This window comes from Vitis vinifera, chromosome 4 (assembly GCF_030704535.1).
Source record: "Vitis vinifera cultivar Pinot Noir 40024 chromosome 4, ASM3070453v1".
Classification (NCBI taxonomy): domain Eukaryota; kingdom Viridiplantae; phylum Streptophyta; class Magnoliopsida; order Vitales; family Vitaceae; genus Vitis; species Vitis vinifera.
The window spans coordinates 15174523-15193269 of record NC_081808.1 but is presented as its reverse complement, the minus strand read 5'-3'; the positions used below and the strand labels follow the sequence as shown (position 1 = coordinate 15193269).

The window sequence follows — 18747 nt, the reverse complement described above, 5'->3', positions numbered from 1 at the left end:
TCTATATTTTTCGCTAACTTCTTGCACATTCTTAAGGTTTTTGGAAAGTTAAAGCCCTTTCCTTGATTATCTATTAATTGAGCATTTAGATTGAAATTGGAATGTTTCGGAGACGCTTGTTCTATTGGCACTTAGGATTCTTAGAGATACGTGTAACTAATATTTGACTAGTTGGGCAAAAAAGATATCAGTAGAGTCTGAGTTCCTAGAGAAACATGAGTTCAATCAAGCATGTTGGTTGGTTAATTGATCCTGTTGAATATAATGAATTTATAGTGTACAATCTTTCCTTTTTAATATAGGTCACATGTATGGTAGTTAGGACTCCTAGCCTTGTATATATATATTTTCTTAATTGTAAGTAGACACAATGAATGAGAATCAAGGTTTTCTTCTCTCTCTCTCTTAACATGGTATCAGAGCCAAGGGAGAAAACCTAATTCTTTCCAGTTTCCCCGTGTCATCAATTCCGGGAAACCTTACTGTGACCGTGTTTCATTTTGGTCACCTTCCCCAGACCCTAAAGCTTTCCGGTCGGTCGAATTGTCATCAGAAAACATTCACCGCCGGCGATTTTTCCGGCGACGTCTTTTTCCCATACCGCAAGGAGCGCCTGGAGGAGATCTCCAATTTTTCCCAAAGCACTGGAGCCAGAAAACCACCCACGCGCCGGCCACGCGCGTTTTTTCGGCCGGCGACTGCATCTCACGCGCCGGCGCGTGAGGGCTCGTGAGCCACTTTCCGACGACGCGCTTCCTCCTCCAGCCTCGCCTGACGCCGACTAGCCACCCTTCATACCTGTTTCTGCCATCCGAGCCCTGCACATGCCTCTTTTGGGGTTCTTTTGCCTCTGCCGGCCCTCCGAACAGTTTTTTCGACGTCCTCCGGCAATTTTTTCTCAACCCCAATCCCTGCACGTGCCTTGGGAAGTGTTCTTCTACCTTTCCGGTGGTGCCACGGTTATTTTTCTTTTCCATTTGGTCTCTCACACGGGCGATTCTTTGGTTTTTCCTTCTTCAGCTGCATCTGAAGCCGTATTAGGGCTCTCTTCGATCCAAATATACTTCATTATCTAGATAAGTGGATATGGCTACTAAAACTTCCATTTTTTCCTCTGTCATATCTAGATCTCCTATGATTACTTCGGAGAAATTGGTTGGCAGTGAAAATTATATTTCTTGGTATACCTCTGTTGAACTTTGGTTTATGGGACAAGGATATGAGGATCACTTGGTTACACAGGAGGCAGATATCCCTGAGGTTGAGCGCGTACAGTGGAGAGATAGATGCCCAGTTATGTAGTGTATTATGGCAATCCGTTGATCCCAAGATCCTTCTTCATCTTTGGGCCTACAAAACTTGTTTTAAATTTTGGACTCAGGCCAAAGGATTATACACGAATGATATCCAGCGTCTTTATAAGGTGGCTTCTGCTATTGTCCATATCAGCCAACAGGACTTGGATCTATCTACTTATATTGGCCAGATTGCCTCTCTTAAGGAGGAGTTCTTGACTGTGATGCCTCTTACTCCTGATGTTGGGGCTCAACAAACACAGCTTGATAAGTTCTTCATGGTCCTTACTCTTATTGGCCTCCATCCGAATCTTGAGCCTGTCCGCGATCAAATTCTTGGTAGTTCATTAGTTCTGTCCTTGGATGATGTGTTTGCTCACCTCTTTCGTATCTTGTCCACTCAGACTTTGCCATCTGATAGCATTTCAGATTCTTCTGTGTTAGTTTCTCACACTACCTCTTGAGGAGGACGTAGTGGTAACCGAGGTAGAGGCCAACGTCCTCATTGCACCTATTGCAATAAACTTGGCCACACTCGTGATCGTTGCTATCAGTTACATGGACGACCTCCTCGCACTGCCCATGTGGCCCAGTCCTTTGATTCTCAGCTGCCTCAGCCTCTGAGCTCCTCTGCATCTCAGGCATCTCAGGCTTCTGTTACCTCTGTTGCCCAGCCTGGTAATGCTTCTGCCTGCCTTACCCACACATCTTCTCTTGGACCCTGGATTCTAGATTCTGGAGCTTCTGATCACCTATTTGGTAATAAGGATCTTTTCTCCTTTATTACTACTACCTTTGATTTACCTATTGTTACCTTAGCTAATGGTTCTCAAACTGTAGCTAAAGGTATTGGTTTGGCCCTTCCTCTGCCTTCTCTACCTCTCACTTCTGTCTTTTATACTCTTGAATGTCCTTTTAATCTTATTTCCATCAGCAAAATCACTCGTACTCTTAATTGCTCTATTACCTTTTCTGATAAATTTATGACCTTGCAGGACCGGAGTACGGGGAAGACGATTGGCATAGGACGTGAGTCTCAAGGCCTCTATCACCTCACCTCGGATTCATCTCCTACAGTTTGCATTTCCACTGATGCTCCTCTCCTCATTCACAGTCATTTGGGCCACTCTAATCTCTCCAAGTTCCAGAAGATGGTCCCTCGTTTTTCCACTTTGTCGCCGCTTTCGTGTGAGTCATGTCAGCTTGGGAAACATACTTGTATCTCGTTCCCAAAGCTTTTGAATAATCGGGCAAAGTCTCCTTTTGAGCTTGTCCACACTGATGTTTAGGGTCCTTGTCGGATTGCGTCTACTTTAGGATTTCAGTATTTTGTCACTTTCATTGATGACTATTCTCGATGTACTTGGTTATTTTTAATGAAAAATCGAGCTAAGTTATTCTCTATTTTCCAGAAATTTTATGCTGAAATCCAGACCCAATTCAATATTTCTATTTGTGTGTTACGCAGTGATAATGCCAAGGAATATTTTTCAGTTCCATTTACTTCATTTATGTCTCATAATGGGATTCTTCATCAGTCTTCTTGTGCTCATACTCCTCAACAAAATGGGGTAGCTGAACGCAAGAATCGACATCTTGTTGAGACAGCTCGTACTATCCTCCTCCATGGTAATGTTCCTTTTCGTTTTTGGGGGGACGCTGTTCTTACCGCTTGTTATTTAATTAATCGTATGTCCTCTGTTTTACATGATCAGATTCCTCATTTCCTTCTCTTTCCTGACCAACCACTTTATTTCCTTCCTCCTTGTGTCTTTGGTTGTACTTGTTTTGTTCATATTCTCACTCCTGGACAGGACAAGCTTTCCGCCAAAGCCATGAAGTGCCTCTTCTTGGGATATTCCAGACTTCAGAAGGGTTATCGCTGTTATTCCCTTGAAACTCATCGATACTTTATCTCCGCTGATGTCACTTTCTTTGAGGACTCACCATTCTTTTCCACCTCTTCTGAGTCTCTTCCTGTCTCTGAAGTCTTGCCCCTTCCCATTGTCTCCCCATCTGATGTTGTGCCTCCTCGACCACTTCAGGTTTATCATCGTCACCCTCGTGTCGCTGCTCCTCTCTCTTTTGCTGAGGCACCTGCTGACTCACTTCCTATCCCTTCGGCTTCTCCTGCCCCGACTCTGCCTTCTCCTGATGATACCCATTGCTATTCGGAAAAGTACTCGCTCTACTCGTAATCCTCATCCTATTTACAATTTTTTGAGTTATCATCGATTATCTTCACCCTATTCTGCTTTTGTTTCTGCTATATCCTCTGTTTCTCTTCCAAAGAGCACCCATGAAGCTCTTTCCCATCCAGGCTGGCGACAGGCAATGGTGGATGAAATGGATGCTCTGCACTCTAATGGCACTTGGGATCTTGTTGTTTTACCCTCTGGTAAATCTACAGTTGGTTGTCGTTGGGTCTATGCAGTTAAGGTTGGTCCTGATGGTCAGGTTGATCGCCTTAAGGCCCGCTTAGTTGCTAAAGGCTATACTCAGGTTTATGGTTCTGATTATGGTGACACATTCTCCCCTGTTGCCAAGATTGCTTCTGTTCGCTTGCTTCTCTCCATGGCTGCTATGTGTTCTTGGCCTCTTTATCAGTTGGATATTAAAAATGCCTTCCTTTATGGTGATCTTGCTGAGGAAGTTTATATGGAGCAACCTCCTAGTTTTGTTGCTCAGGGGGAGTCTGGTTTAGTGTGCAGGTTACACCGTTCTCTATATGGCTTGAAACACTTTTCTCGAGCATGGTTTGACCGTTTTAGTTCTGTTGTTCAAGAGTTTGGCATGCTTCGCAGTACAACAGACCATTCAGTTTTCTATCATCATAACTCCTTGGGGCAGTGTATTTATCTGGTTGTTTATGTGGACGACATCGTCATTACAGGCAGTGATCAGGATGATATTCAGAAACTAAAGCAACATCTTTTTACCCACTTTCAGACCAAAGACTTGGGGAAATTAAAGTATTTCTTGGGAATTGAGATAGCTCAATCCAGTTCCGGTGTAGTCCTTTCCCAAAGGAAGTATGCTTTAGACATCCTGGAAGAAACTGGTATGTTAGACTGTAAACCGATAGACACACCTATGGATCCGAATGTCAAACTTGTACCAGGACAGGGGGAGCCTTTAGGAGACTTTGGGAGATATCGACGACTCGTAGGTAAATTGAACTATCTCACCATTACTCGTCCAGACATTTCTTTTCCTGTGAGTGTTGTTAGTCAATTCCTACAGTCACCATGTGATAGCCATTGGGATGCCGTAATCCGCATTCTTCGATATATCAAAAGTACACCAGGCCAAGGTGTGTTGTACGAGAACAGAGGTCATACTCAGGTTGTTGGTTACACAGATGTAGATTGGGCTGGCTCACCCACAGATAGACGTTCCACTTCAGGGTACTGTGTTTTTATTGGAGGTAATCTAATATCTTGGAAGAGTAAGAAACAAGATGTAGTAGCCAGATCTAGTGCTGAAGCTGAGTATCGAGTTATGGCTTTGGCAACATGTGAACTCATATGGTTGAGACATCTTCTTCGAGAGTTGAGATTTGGAAAGGATGAACAAATGAAACTCATCTGTGATAACCAGGCCGCATTACATATTGCATCCAATCCTGTCTTTCATGAAAGGACCAAATATATTGAAGTTGACTGTCACTTCATTAGAGAGAAGATCGCATCAGGATGTGTTGCTACAAGTTTTGTTAATTCAAATGATCAACTAGCAGACATTTTCACTAAATCTCTCAGAGGTCCTAGGATTAAATACATTTGTAACAAGCTTGGTGCATATGACGTATATGCTCCAGCTTGAGGGGGAGTGTTGAATATAATGAATTTATAGTGTACAATCTTTCCTTTTTAATATAGGTCACATGTATGGTAGTTAGGACTCCTAGCCTTGTATATATATATTTTCTTAATTGTAAGTAGACACAATGAATGAGAATCAAGGTTTTCTTCTCTCTCTCTCTTAACAGATCCTATCAAAAAAAAAAATTGTTGGTTGGTTGATTGATTGATTGAGAAGAAATTTCTAGAAACTGGAATATGATTGATTGAGAAAATGTTAGATCAACTGAGAGGCGGGAAGTTGCAGTTTCCAATTTCATATTTTGCTCTATGTGAAAAACCGTCTTTTATTATTATTATTATTATTATTATTATTATTTTAAGATTTTGGTAAGGGAATACAACTTACTCTGATTTGTGAATGAATTTGTCAAAAACTTTTGACTTTTTTAAAAGAATCAAATTTTGTAAAGAGAGAAAAAATTCACAATTTCATCCTTGTGGATTTAAGCCTGTCCATTTGTGCCATTGACTCGGTGCATGGCTAATGTGGCAGATTCCATATATGGAAGGTGATTTTGCAGTTTGGGACTTGTTCCATTTCTCTTCTTCACTGTGAGCTTCTACCAGTGAAGCTTTTGCGGGCATCCCTTTGAGCCTTATTATGCGAGATTGGAACCTAGTTTGCAGAACCATGAGGTTGACTAATGAGTCACCTTGTGAATGGCTACCACCATTTGTATGTTTTGTCAAGCTAAATTTTGATGGATGTTCTTTGGGCAACCCAAGGCAGCTAGGAATTGGAGGTTTGATTAGAATGTTCAGAGCATTCTCTAAACCTGCAGGCTAGGGTCTAGCCATTGTGGCAAAAATTCTAGCCCTTCTGAAAGGGTTGTTATCGGTGAAAGTTTTGGGTCATTCCAATTTTCTAGTAGAAGGTGATTATGTTATTGTCATATCATGGGCAACTAAGAAAGAAAGAGTAGTTGCACCAGATTATTGACATTTCGTCAGAGTTAGGATGTTCTTTCTGTTGGACTCCTCACTTAGGCAATGGCATGACAGATGCGTTAGCAAAATGTGGAGCTAGACACTTGTTTTCTTTTATAGGAGATTTTATACCATTGCAAATTGTAGTTAGGTTTGACTTTTTGGACTAGTATACACTCATCTATCTTTTTTATCCTTCTTATTATAAACAATTACATACCTTTTGGAAGTATTGCTCATCCTTCTTTGTCCTTAATATTTCATCACAACGAAATTGTTGTTTCTTATAGAAATAATAATAATAATGGACTAGTATTCACTCATCTATCTTTTTGATCCTTGTTATTATAGACAATTACATACCTTTTGGAAGGATTGCTGCTCATCCTTCTTTGTCCTTGATATTTCATCATCATGAAATTGTTGTTTCTTATAGTAAAGTCCCATGACGGATGACAAGGTCAAGTCTGAATTGGAAATTTAGACTTAATAATAATAATAAAGTCCTACCTATCAAAAATAATAATAATAGTAATAATAATAAAGTCCTATGACTGATGACGAGGTCAAGTCTGAATTGGAAATTAGACTTGGTGGTTCTAGTTCAATCTGTTTGTGACTATTTTGGTTGGTTGATTTCCTTCATTCTAATTTGGATTTGGTGGTTCTAGTTCAAACTGTTTGTTTGTGCCCATTTTGGTTGGTTGATTTCTTGCAATCTGATTGCACTGTTGAAATTTGTAGATTAATATGGCTTGGCAAGGATTTTTAATTAGACTTTAATACACAAAATGTTCACCCCCGCCCTCCCCCCCTCTCTCATATTATGAATCCTAGACTCAACAATGTTTCAAATACTTTCCTATTCTAGTTCCTTAGAGGTTGGAACTGGATAGGATTTGAGTTATGACCTCAAAGCTGTGGGATAAAAGCCAAATTATTCAGAAGAAAGAAATTGAATGTTGAAGTATGGTCTCCTCTAACTTGTCTGGTTTGTGTAGTTTATGATATATAAATGCTTTGATTCTTAATCAAGAAGGTGATGTTTTATCATGCATAGATGCTTTCACTAGCATCTTGGCTGTAGAAATCTAATGATGTTTAGGCTATGCATTGGCATCACTAAACCTTTGTTCATTTTTGGTAAAATGTTTTGATTGCTGTGTAGCACTCATTCATTATATTCATGCTACAACTAATAGCTCCTCACTTCTCACTACTGCATTATCAAGTATGGAAACTGACCTGATTGTGTCATATTACTGGTTCATGGATACTTGAATGGACAATATGCATCTGAATGATGACCAAGCTATCTTCTGTCATTATATTGTTGCAGATTGATTTAATTGGTCTTGCTTCTATTTGTTGCATATATTGGAAATTAGTGCATAAATTTTGTTATTTCTTGCTCTATTCGTATTTCACTTGCATATTGCGGTATGACTTTTATATATTCAATTTGTTCAGTTGGTTTTTATAATTTAAATAGACTTAGTTTTTTAATTTTTGGTGGCAATATCTATAGAAAGTAAAAAATCCCTCTATGTTATTAACAGGCAACAAGATGTTAGAGCAACAGAAATAGACAAAGTGGATATGCACTCGTCTTTTCGCCCTGGTGACATTGTCAGAGCTCTAGTTGTATCCTTATGCAAGACTGCCTCCTCTATCTTTCCATAAGAAAAGTTAATTTTTATTTTTCATCTTTATTGCATACTGATTGCACACTAGTCTGTGAAGAAGATTATTTTATTTTTGTTTAGTTTTTTGCCCATATATGCCAGTGATGGTAAGTAATACTGATTGGTGGCAAGTATATTTCCTAAGTTAATAGAAAACAGCAGGGAAAAAAAAAAACTTAAACAGCTTGTTTGGCATCATATATGGGAAGCACACTCTGAAATGGAGTTACTTTGATCATACAAGAGAAACAATTTCTGTATGACCCATCATATTTCAAATTGTTGACAGTGATTGCAATTGAAAGAGTACAAGCACAGGACAAAAAGCTTTCACCAGACAGACAAATTCCTGAGGGTTCCTCATTGATATACATAATATGCATGACAATATGTTAAAACTTGACAGGATTTTCTGAGCTGAATCTTAAACCTTTCAACTGAAGTATCTACATCAGTTTGTGATATTCTTATGGGAAATGGTCATTGTGGTTTTACACTTGCAGGCAAGGGATACCTTGCTGCCAGAAACTTATTTTCCAACTGGTGTGCATTAGATCACATTGGAGTTGAGTTATGCCAGTTTTCTTGGAAATGCTATTTTTCAGATTAACTTAAGGCACTGAAGTTGTATTTCTGTGTGATTTAACACCTAATACTTTTTTTGACACTGTTAGCTGCTTACATATATTAAAAGATTATATGGAATAACCTTTAAAAAAAAAAGGAAAAAAAAAAAGGGTGTGCACTAGCAAAACACTATTTATATCACTGAACCTGAATTTTGGATAAAAGAAGTTTATTAATGTTGTTGGAGATCAAGGTAGAGGAATAGCAATTTTGGAGGACAGGAGTTTGAGGATGTTATTGGAGATTAAAGGAGAGGAATAGCTTAAAGAGGAGAATTTAGTGTGTTGTGCTACCAAGAAGCTTGCTTTGCTTCATACATTTATGGTTCTCTTGTTAACAACTTTTTGTTTTACTTTAGGGGATGGGACGGAACTGGTTTGACTTGATATCAAATAATAAGCTAAGGCAAGGAGACTCATGTGGAACCTATATTTGTCATTGAAAGAGGCAGTCTCAGGTCCCTATTGGTTTCCATTGGAGAAGTGATTTCTAATTTGCTCTTTGCCAGTCATGGGATGGACTTGATTGGTTGCATTTTTTATTATTCTCCTTTACTGCAAGGCAGTTTCTGAGTTTTGGGAAGTGTGAAGTTAAATTTGCTGTTTTCTCCAAATTGTTGGGGCTGTAACTTATTGGAATTTTTTTTAAAATTCTTGAAAATTTTATTGTATTCTGGTGCATTTTTGGCTGTTGTTTAAAGAAATGTTCTCTTTAGAGTGATTGAAATCAACATCTTTGTGAGATTATTACATCTTGCATATATTGAAACCATGGTTGCAATCTGTAATGCTGTTTGGGTTATCTTCTTTGTGCATGTAACATTGATATAAGATCTATTTATAGTAAACTGTAAACTTGTTCTTCCTTGCCTCTTTATATGCATTGGATTGGAAAAGGTGCTATTTTATGGTGTACTGTTTTAAGATTTGCTCAAATTGTTGCAGTGGAGTTTCATGTACACTCACAATTACATCCGATTGCATTTGTGTGTTGTGTGCAGTATTGGAGGACTTTTTTTTTTTTTTTTTTTCCATTGATTATTGCATAGGACTGTAAATGGATTAGATTAGATTTGGAATGAAACAGGTGCATATGAGTTCAATCAGTGATATATCAAATCTGAACTTTCCAGATCTCAGTTCTCCAGTTCTAAATCCGTTTTTTTATATGGTGTTTGCATAGTTTGGCCAAATGAAATCTGTGTGGTGTGTGTGTGTGTGTGTTTGTGTATGATTGCATTTTTTATCCTTATTTGATTGTCAAATCTTGGTTGTTATTATGTTCACATACTTGGAATGAACTTGAAAGGGTTGAATAAACTAGTATTTTTATGGGAGTTTTTCAGCTCAGTTGGTAATGATGTTGAAGGATAAACACACTTAAGAGGTTCAGTTGGTGAAGCTGACTGTAGGAAGGCATAGGTCTATTTTGAAGGGTGTCAGGTCCAATGTTTAATTCTATTTGCCTACAAAAAATTTATATCATTCTCTTGACAATTAAAAAAAAGGAACTTTACAGGTTCTCAGTTCCATGTAAAAAAAGGGAAAAAAGAATTTGTTATGACGTATGTTGTGGGCCACCAATGTGATCCTTCAAATGGAGAATTTAACAGGTCTTACAGTTATAAAGATATGAGAGCAAAAATTAGGTTTTGGTGTGGTGATGGGTACAAATGAAGGTTGGAAGAAGCTTGAGCATTTGGAATTTGATCATGGAAAATGATATTTTTTCCCTCAATCTTTGCTTTTATTTTTATTTCTGGCTCTTTTGTTGGACTTTTTGATGTATTGCTTTCTATGGTAAGCTTTTGCATTTTAACTTTTTGCTATGCTCATCACTGTGTCATGTGGTTGCTATTCTTGAATGGTGATTCACTGTCTGCATCAATGGATTTCAGATTTATTTTTTGTAATGTTTAATTACAAATAATTTTCCTTGACACATTTTACTTAATAAGCTCTCCCTCGGAGATGCACGGGCATACTTTCTATCAACTGCAAAGAATGAACTGGGAGTTGTATCTGCAGAGAGCGCAGCAGGTGAAATTGCTTATTTCAGGTTTTATGTGTGTGTGTATATATAATTGAATTTTTATTTACTCTGAGTATGTTTGTGATATACCTTTTCTTCTTTGGATATGTATGTAATGTGTGCACCATTTGCCCTGTGTCCAGTTTCAGCCATGTGCACATCTCACCATTCTGTTGGCAGACTTGCTTGAATATTTTTCTCATGGGTTTCCTTTGTCTCACCATTTAACATGATCTATTAGGGGCACCTACATGATAATTGGTAGATAGCCATTTTAAGCCTTCAGTCAAATTCTTATGGCCATGTTTGGTCTGTTGGATAAGAGATGAGCTCAACTTCATGGTTGGGTTTGGCGATGCTATGTTCAACCCCTGATGGTGCCTTAGTACCTGTTTTTGTTTTTTTTTAATCACCTTATTGAAAAATTGTCTTGATGCCTATGGCATGTCTGCTCAAGTTCTAGTTCCATTCCAGTTCCCACTTGGTCTAATATTTTGCTTCTTGATTTTCCATCCTTGCTGGATGATTAAACGAAGGACCATTTATCAATGGTTGGTTATGTACCTTCTTGAATTTATCATATTATGTTTCTCTAGCATTCAGATAACCATAATCAGATGTTGATTACCGTCTTTTTAACATTGTTGTGCCATTATTGTTAGGTGCAACTATGGTTCCAATGAGCTGGACGGAGATGCAGTGCCCATTGACAGGACAAATAGAACAAAGAAAGGTTGCGAAAGTTGGAGGGCAAGCCTAAATCACATCTTAATTTCTGCTTCTTTGTTAAATTTCTTACAGGGATAGCTTGTTTAGCCATATTTTGGTGGGTGTACTTGTATCATGGCAAAGGTTTTTTTGGCATAACTGGCTGCTTTATTCATATATAATTGAGTTTCAATACACTTGAGGACCAAACAAATTTGTGGATTCTCAATCTTTTTGTTGGACTTGCCATTATCTCTTCTCTCTTTTGTTGTTTAGATGAGATTTTTGAATTGAAGAGAGAACAATGGATGAATAGATGGATATAGGAATGAATAGGTGGAAAATGATCTATTTTTTAGAACTTTAAAAAAATAAAAAATAAAATTAAAGATTAAAATTTAAAGACAATTATGATTTTTTTTAAATAACATTTTATAAATTTAAAATGTCAAATAGGTTTCACAGGTTTAAAATCATGTTAACAAATTAATTTGTGTTAATTTGTATGCAATTTATTTATTATATGGGTTTCATGAGTTTGTTAGGTTATGTATGTAACATAGAAATTGTATGTATTTTCTATATTCAAGGTCTGTTGCAATCTCTATACCGCATCCATCAAATCAATTCATCCGAGATAGCCCGCTTTAAGCTTTTTTTCTTTTCTTATCTTTTTTCCATTTTTTTTCTTTCTTTCCTTGCTTTAAAATTTATTGATTTAATTAAAATTCTGATTTATAGTACAAGAAAATTTGGTGAATTTCAACAAAAACATCGTCAAGTCTGATAGGATAAATGTTGCAACTTGGATAAGTTGGTAGGATTGATGGTTAACCCAAACCTAATCCGAATTAAGAGACGATTAACTCAAGTTCATTCCAACCTAATTTTTATCTTAAGGTATGTAACTCAAGTTTAACCTAATTTCATTTTTCTAAACTTGAATTGAACTCAAGAACTTGAGTTGATCGAGTTAAATTTAGATTGGTTGGGTTAAACTCAGATTAGTTTAATTGATTGAGTTATATAATTTAAAATCCAATTACTGTATTTTTCATTTACTATTACTTTTTTATTTTTTAAAATAAAAAACAAGATGTATATTCAAACATACATTAAGTTACATTTTCAAAATTCCCCCCCTACAAAGTGTAGTCCTAATTTATTTCTCACTTTTTTTTTTCTCAACAATGGCAAGTATTTTTAAGCTATGAATTATCCATATAAAATAACTTTATTGCTGCCTTATGCTTGAAGTATCATATTTTTTAGTTGGATTTATGTAACTTATATTTAGTCATTTAATATATAAATAAGTATTTTTACTAATCATTTATATATTTCAATAATTAAATTCATTCTAATAGTTGTGATTTAATTAAAACGGGATAATTTAATTAAATTTTCAACATAGCTAGGAGAATATGAATCAAATATGGTAACTCTTAAATGGAGATGAAAATAAAAATAAGGTTTCAAATACAATAAAACATCGATAAATTACTACTTGATAAATTGATTTATTTTTTATTAAGTGCAGATTTGGAGCTAACATGCTAAATTAACAGTTCCACAAATTTATAAGACAATACATTATTACAAAAATTTGTATAGTTTCGCATAAGACCCATTTATTAATAACTTCTTAATATGAAATTAAATTCATATGATTTGTTTAGAAAACCTTTATAAAGTATATATGTATGAAAAATAGTTAGTTGGTAAAAGGAAATATTTAATTTGTTTAATTATAATTGAAAAAACGGGTAACACCCAGAGAGGGTAAATGAATGTATTTAAAAAAAATTATTAATTAAGAGATCAAATTTTAACCCAAACTAAACCAAGAAATCAGGTATAATTAGATGATTAAGGGATACAAGAGATTTTTTATGTGAAAAGTCTCCACACTAACTATGGAGATAAAAAATCATGAGTTATAAGACCTTAAATCTAAATCCACTATGTGAAATCAAGTCATAGAATTATCTAACTGTTTAACAATAAAACTTTCTCGTCCATGATGCATCAATTTCCTATTGCTTCACTGAATACTCCTCAACCTTGTTAAAGGGATGTAGGTCTTCCAACAATTCTACATTCAATGCTTTAAATCCTTGAGAGATTGGGAATGGTATGACAAGTTTGATTACTCTCAATAATTGTCTTACACTAAAAGGGATCGGTATAGGCATCTAGGCCCTAAGGGATTAGTATCTGAGTTTTCCAAAAATAATTTTTGTGATTATGCAAAAAATATTCTACCATATTCTGATAGATTTTGCATGAGCGCTTGACTGCACTTACCTATTGCTCGAGCGCCTTGGATAAGCGCTTGAGCAATTCTAGCACTTGACAATTGCTTTCATCGCTTAAGCATCCCTTACTTTTCCAAAACATTAATTTAAGTAATTTTGGTTCATAAAAAATATATTGATCCACATTAACCCTTTATATACCTAACTTGTTACTAACCAAACCTTTTTAGACAAACCCACATGGTTTTAAAAATCGGATCAAACCATCAATCGATCATCATTTCAATCCAATTTGCACCTTTGAACCAACCTCAAATCGTTGAAACCGATGGTTAGATCGATGAACTGACTGACTTGATTGGTTATAGACGAATTGAACGATTGAAAAGACTTTTTTTTTTCTTTTTCTCCCTTTCAAAACGACACCGTTTTGCCCTTCAAACCCATCCCCTGGTATTCGCTGCAACACACCTCCCCACCACCTCTAGCTCTCCTTTTTTACTCCATTGTGACCCTTTCTAAATCCAACCCAACACATCACCACTAGCCAACAATGACACTGTCCCAATGGTTATAAACCTCCAGTCCCCCCTTTCTGCTCACCTCCAACTCCCTTTTTCTACGTCGTTGTCACCCCCTCCAACTCTAACACATCACCATTGACCAACAACGACACCGTCCTGATGGCTATAAGCTGTAATAGTTACCAATAATTCAATAGACTTTTGAAACTTTTAAGTTTTAATATATAAATGTCAAAGTTTATAACTAAATTTGTGACTATAATTTCATCAATTTCAAATCAAATTCTAGGCTACTAGTAACCTACAATGTTGGTGATTAAATGAGTCAAAGAAATCTTGATCTTTGAATTGATTATCTTTAAAGAGAAAAACTTTAAAATATCAATTATATGTATAGAAGTATGTTGTTGGTTGAAAATACCAATTATATACATAGAAGTTTGTCATTGGTTGAAAATGAGATATGTGATGGAGAAAAGTTTTTTTTTTTTTGGTATCATTGTTAAATTAAAAAAAAAAAAGGGAAAATTGTGAATTAATGATTCAATAACATATGAATATTTCAATCTTAGCATTTTATATGTTTGGTTAATTATGAACTATAGAATAAAAATATGAGTACATAACATTTAAATACAAAAACATAAGATTATGAGTCTTTCACTAGCATTTTCATAATTTATATATATATATATATATATATGTGTGTGTGTGTGTGTGTGTGTGTGTGTGTGTGTGAAACCAAGGTTTGGTTAATCTTGATTTTAATGATAACAAAACAAGGTTTAGAACTAATGATCATATTTCGAGTGTGATTAGGCAAGACGACTTCCAAAGTGACAATCCAAAGACAAATCAAGCCAAGGAGAAATCATGAAGAAGAAGACCATCTAAAAGAAAAGAGTTTTTCAAGACCAAAGCTTCTTAAGATCCATTTGTAAAGTTGTTGGTGCACTAGGACTTTCATGCATTTCATTCTTTATTTATGCACCAAAATCATCCAAAAGTAATATTGTTTTAAATATCTTAAGAATTGAATGATTTCATGTTTTCAACTAAAACTTTGTGTTAAATGATTTTTAAACTTGTGTTAAAAGGTTTTAAGTTGAAAAAGGTTGAGTGTTGAGCCAAAAAAATGGCTCAACCGATTCAACCAGTCAATCGGTTATGCTCGTCCGGTCGAGGATCGGTTGAGGGAGGCCAAAAAGTTTCTCTCTCTCTCTCCCAGTGGCCTTCTCTTCCCGGTCAAGGTTGAACCTCAACTGGTTGAGGTCTGGTTGAGGCCCAACGGTCACTTTTCCAAACGGCTAGTCAACCGGTCGACCCTTAGCTCGACTGGTCGAACCCCTAACGGCTAGTTTGACTTTTTTCTTCTATAAAAAGGCTCCACTCTTCATTGTTTCATAGGCTTAACCTTCCCAAATCATTCTTGATTATATTTGAGCCTTGGAAGAGTGTTTTTTTGTGCACCTTTCAATCCTAGTTTTTCTTGTATCTTTGAGCCTAAAGTTCTATTACTAGGATTTTGAGAGATCATTATTTGTATATCTTTGTGAAGAATTTTCTCAAGTGTGGGGTATCACTTGAAGGATTGTTCAAGAGTGGGATATCTCTTGAGAAGTGTAAAGGGTGCTTGAAGCCAAAAGTCCAAGAGGGTGAATTGGAACCATAATCCAATTGTAAAGAGATTGGAAGCTTGGTTGAAGCTTCAAGATAGTGGAACCCTCACTCGGTTAGGAGGTTAAGGAGAGTGGACGTAGGCAAGGAAGTGCCGAACCACAATAAACTCTCATGTTTGCACTCTCTCTTCCCTAACTCTTTTAAATTATATGCAATTGTGTTTATTTTGTTTATTATATATTTGCATATAATTGTCTCTTATTTTTGCATAGTTTAAATTTGTGAAAAAGAGACCATCACCCTATTTACCCCCCCCCCCCCCCTCTAAGGTGATTACCATAGTTTGGATTAGCCTCAAATTCCTAACAATTGGTATCAGAGCAAGGCTTCTTGTTAAGACTTAACTGTTTAAGAAGTAATGACTATTCCATCAACCTCATCCCAAGTTGAAAGTTTTTCAACCACCCGACCTCCACTTTTCACGGGAACCGATTATCCCTATTGGAAAACCAAAATGACTTGATTTATCCAATCTACTAATCTTGATTTATGGGATATCATTGAAGATGGTCCCCACATTCCTTCAAAATTAGAAAATGGAGTGATGGTTCCAAAACTTAAGCATGAATGGGATGAACTTGACAGAAAGAAAGTTCAATTAAATGCCAAAGCCGTTTTTATCTTACATTGTGTTATTGATAGAAATAAATTTAATTGTATTTGGCATTGTAAGTCGGCTAAAGAAATTTGGAAACTATTAGAAGTCACTTATGAGGGAAACGACCAAGTTAAAGAGTCTAAAATCAATATCCTTATGCATGATTATGAATTATTTTCTATAAAGGATTTTGAATCTATTGTTGAGATGTTTTCTAGGTTTCTTGTGATTGTGAATGAACTTGAAGCCTTGGGAAAGACCTATACCGAAGTAGAGAAAGTCATGAAGATCTTAAGGTCTCTACCAAAGAAATGGGAAACAAAAGTAACGGTTATTCAAGAAGCGAAGGATCTCACCAAGCTCTCACTTGAAGAACTCATTGGGTCACTCATGACTTATGAGATAGAGTTGTACAATCATCAAAGAGTTGAAGAAATGAGAAAAGTATAGCCTTTATGGCTATAACAAATGATGATGAAGAGGAAGAGAGTGAAAGTGAAAGTGATGAGGTAAACTCCAACTCTAACCATTTTGATTTTCAAGATGAGCTTCAAAAATTATATTTTAATCTTGAAAAACTTGGTTCCAAAAATATCCCTCTCAAGAAAAAGATTTCTTGTCTTCTAAATGAGCTCAATGAGGATAATGAAAATTTTGAAAATATTGAGAAGACAAAAATCCCTTTTGAAAAGGAAAATGAGGAGCTAAAAAATCTCAAATGGCCAAAAGACTTTTGATATGATTTTGGCAAATCAAAAATTGCATTTTTGATAAAAAGAGGTTAGCCTACAAGCCTTTCAAAAATCAATTTTTTTTAAAAAAGGAAACCTCTAGTTTTTCGCCTTTAACTATTTGCGATTTTTGTGAAAGAAGAGGTCACATTGGTGATATTTGAAAATCCCTTCATGTTCTTCAAAACTCTAAATTATTTTGGATTCCAAAGGAAAGAAAGACTAACCCTCTAGGACCCAAAAAGATATAGGTACCAAAGGTTTCCTAAAATTGTTTTGTAGGGATCCATGCAAAAAGGAGGATATGCTTACCTTGGAAAGAATGCGTTGACAATATTGGTAACGGTATCCCTTCTAAAGCTAAATTTGCAATTGGTATTATTTTGCTAATACTTGGTATATCTTTTGATAATATAACTTTTGTATCACTTTGATAAAATTGGCATATTTGTTCAACCAAGGTTTTGGATTTAAAAAGAAGATTTTTTATATACCTATGCAAAATTGAATGATCATATGCTTGTGTGCCCTAAAAGTTTTATTTAATTCATGTTAAATATCTTTTTAATGCATATGTTCTCCCATATATTGTTTTCCAAATCATGCTTTAAATGGGGAGTACTCTAAGGGTGAACAATCTTTTATTTGGAAACTATTCTCAAATGAAAAAGGGGGAGATTCATTTTTATGAGAAATTATATTTTTTGATAAATGTGATTCCCCTTATATACTTTATTGAAACTTTTTGTTGATGACAAAAAGGAGGAGAAGTAATGGTAGGTTGCTAACTTGGGAAGATATTTCAAATATTGTTTTAGCAATCTTATTCATATTGATGCTATGTGCTTTATTGGTTATATTTGTATGCATCATTTTTAATAATAATGTCTTGCCAAATTGCTAAATGCTCTTTATGCTATTTATGTTTTGATTATATCATTTTGAGCATCCTTAATATACTCCTTGAAGTTTCTAAACTTGAAAATTTTCTAAATTCAAAGGAGCATATATTGAGGGGGAACTTTTTAGCAACCTTGGTTTTGTCATCATAAAAAAGAGGGAGATTGTGAAACCAAGGTTTGGTTAATCTTGATTTTAATGATAACAAAACAAGGTTTAGAACTAATGATCATATTTCGAGTGTGATTAGGCTAGACGACTTCCAAAGTGACAATCCAAAGACAAATCAAGCCAAGGAGAAATCATGAAGAAGAAGACCACCTCAAAGAGAAGAGTTTTTCAAGACCAAAGCTTCTTAAGATCCCTTTATAAGGTTGTTGATGCACTAGGACTTTCATGCATTTCATTCTTTATTTATGCACCAAAATCATCCAAGAGTAATATTGTTTTAAATATCTTAAGAATTGGATGATTTCATGTTTTCAACTAAAACCTTATGTTAAATGATTTTCAAGCTTGTGTTAAAAGGTTTTAAGTTGAAAAAGGTTGAATGTTGAACCAAAAAAATGGCTCAACTGGTTCAACCGGTCGATCAGTTGTGCTCGTCCGGTCGATGACCGGTTGAGGGAGGCCAAAAAGTTTCTCTCTCTCCCAATGGCTTTCTCTTCCTGGTCAAGGTTGAACCTCAACCGGTTGAGGTCCGGTCGAGGTTTGGTTGAGGTCCGGTTGAGGCCCAACGGTCACTTTTCCTAACCAGTCGACCCCTAGCTCGACCGGTCAAACCCCTAACAGCTAGTTTGACTTTTTTCTTCTATAAAAAGGCTTCAATCTTCATTGTTTCATAAGCTTAACCTTCCCAAATCATTCTTGATTATATTTGAGCCTTGGAAGAGTGTTTTTTTGTGCACCATTGTTTC

General features: G+C 35.9%; 1 protein-coding gene across 1 annotated transcript in view; it reads left to right on the top strand.

Annotated features, from left to right (window-relative positions):
- The window catches only part of LOC100263947 (uncharacterized), a 55666-nt gene that overhangs the window by 14255 nt on the left and 22664 nt on the right, over positions 1 to 18747 (top strand). Inside the window, exons 4-6 of the mRNA XM_059736575.1 lie at positions 7648 to 7732; positions 10358 to 10439; positions 11094 to 11185. Coding sequence (XP_059592558.1) covers positions 7648 to 7732; positions 10358 to 10439; positions 11094 to 11185 — 259 coding nt within the window. The remainder of the gene's footprint in view (positions 1 to 7647; positions 7733 to 10357; positions 10440 to 11093; positions 11186 to 18747) is intronic.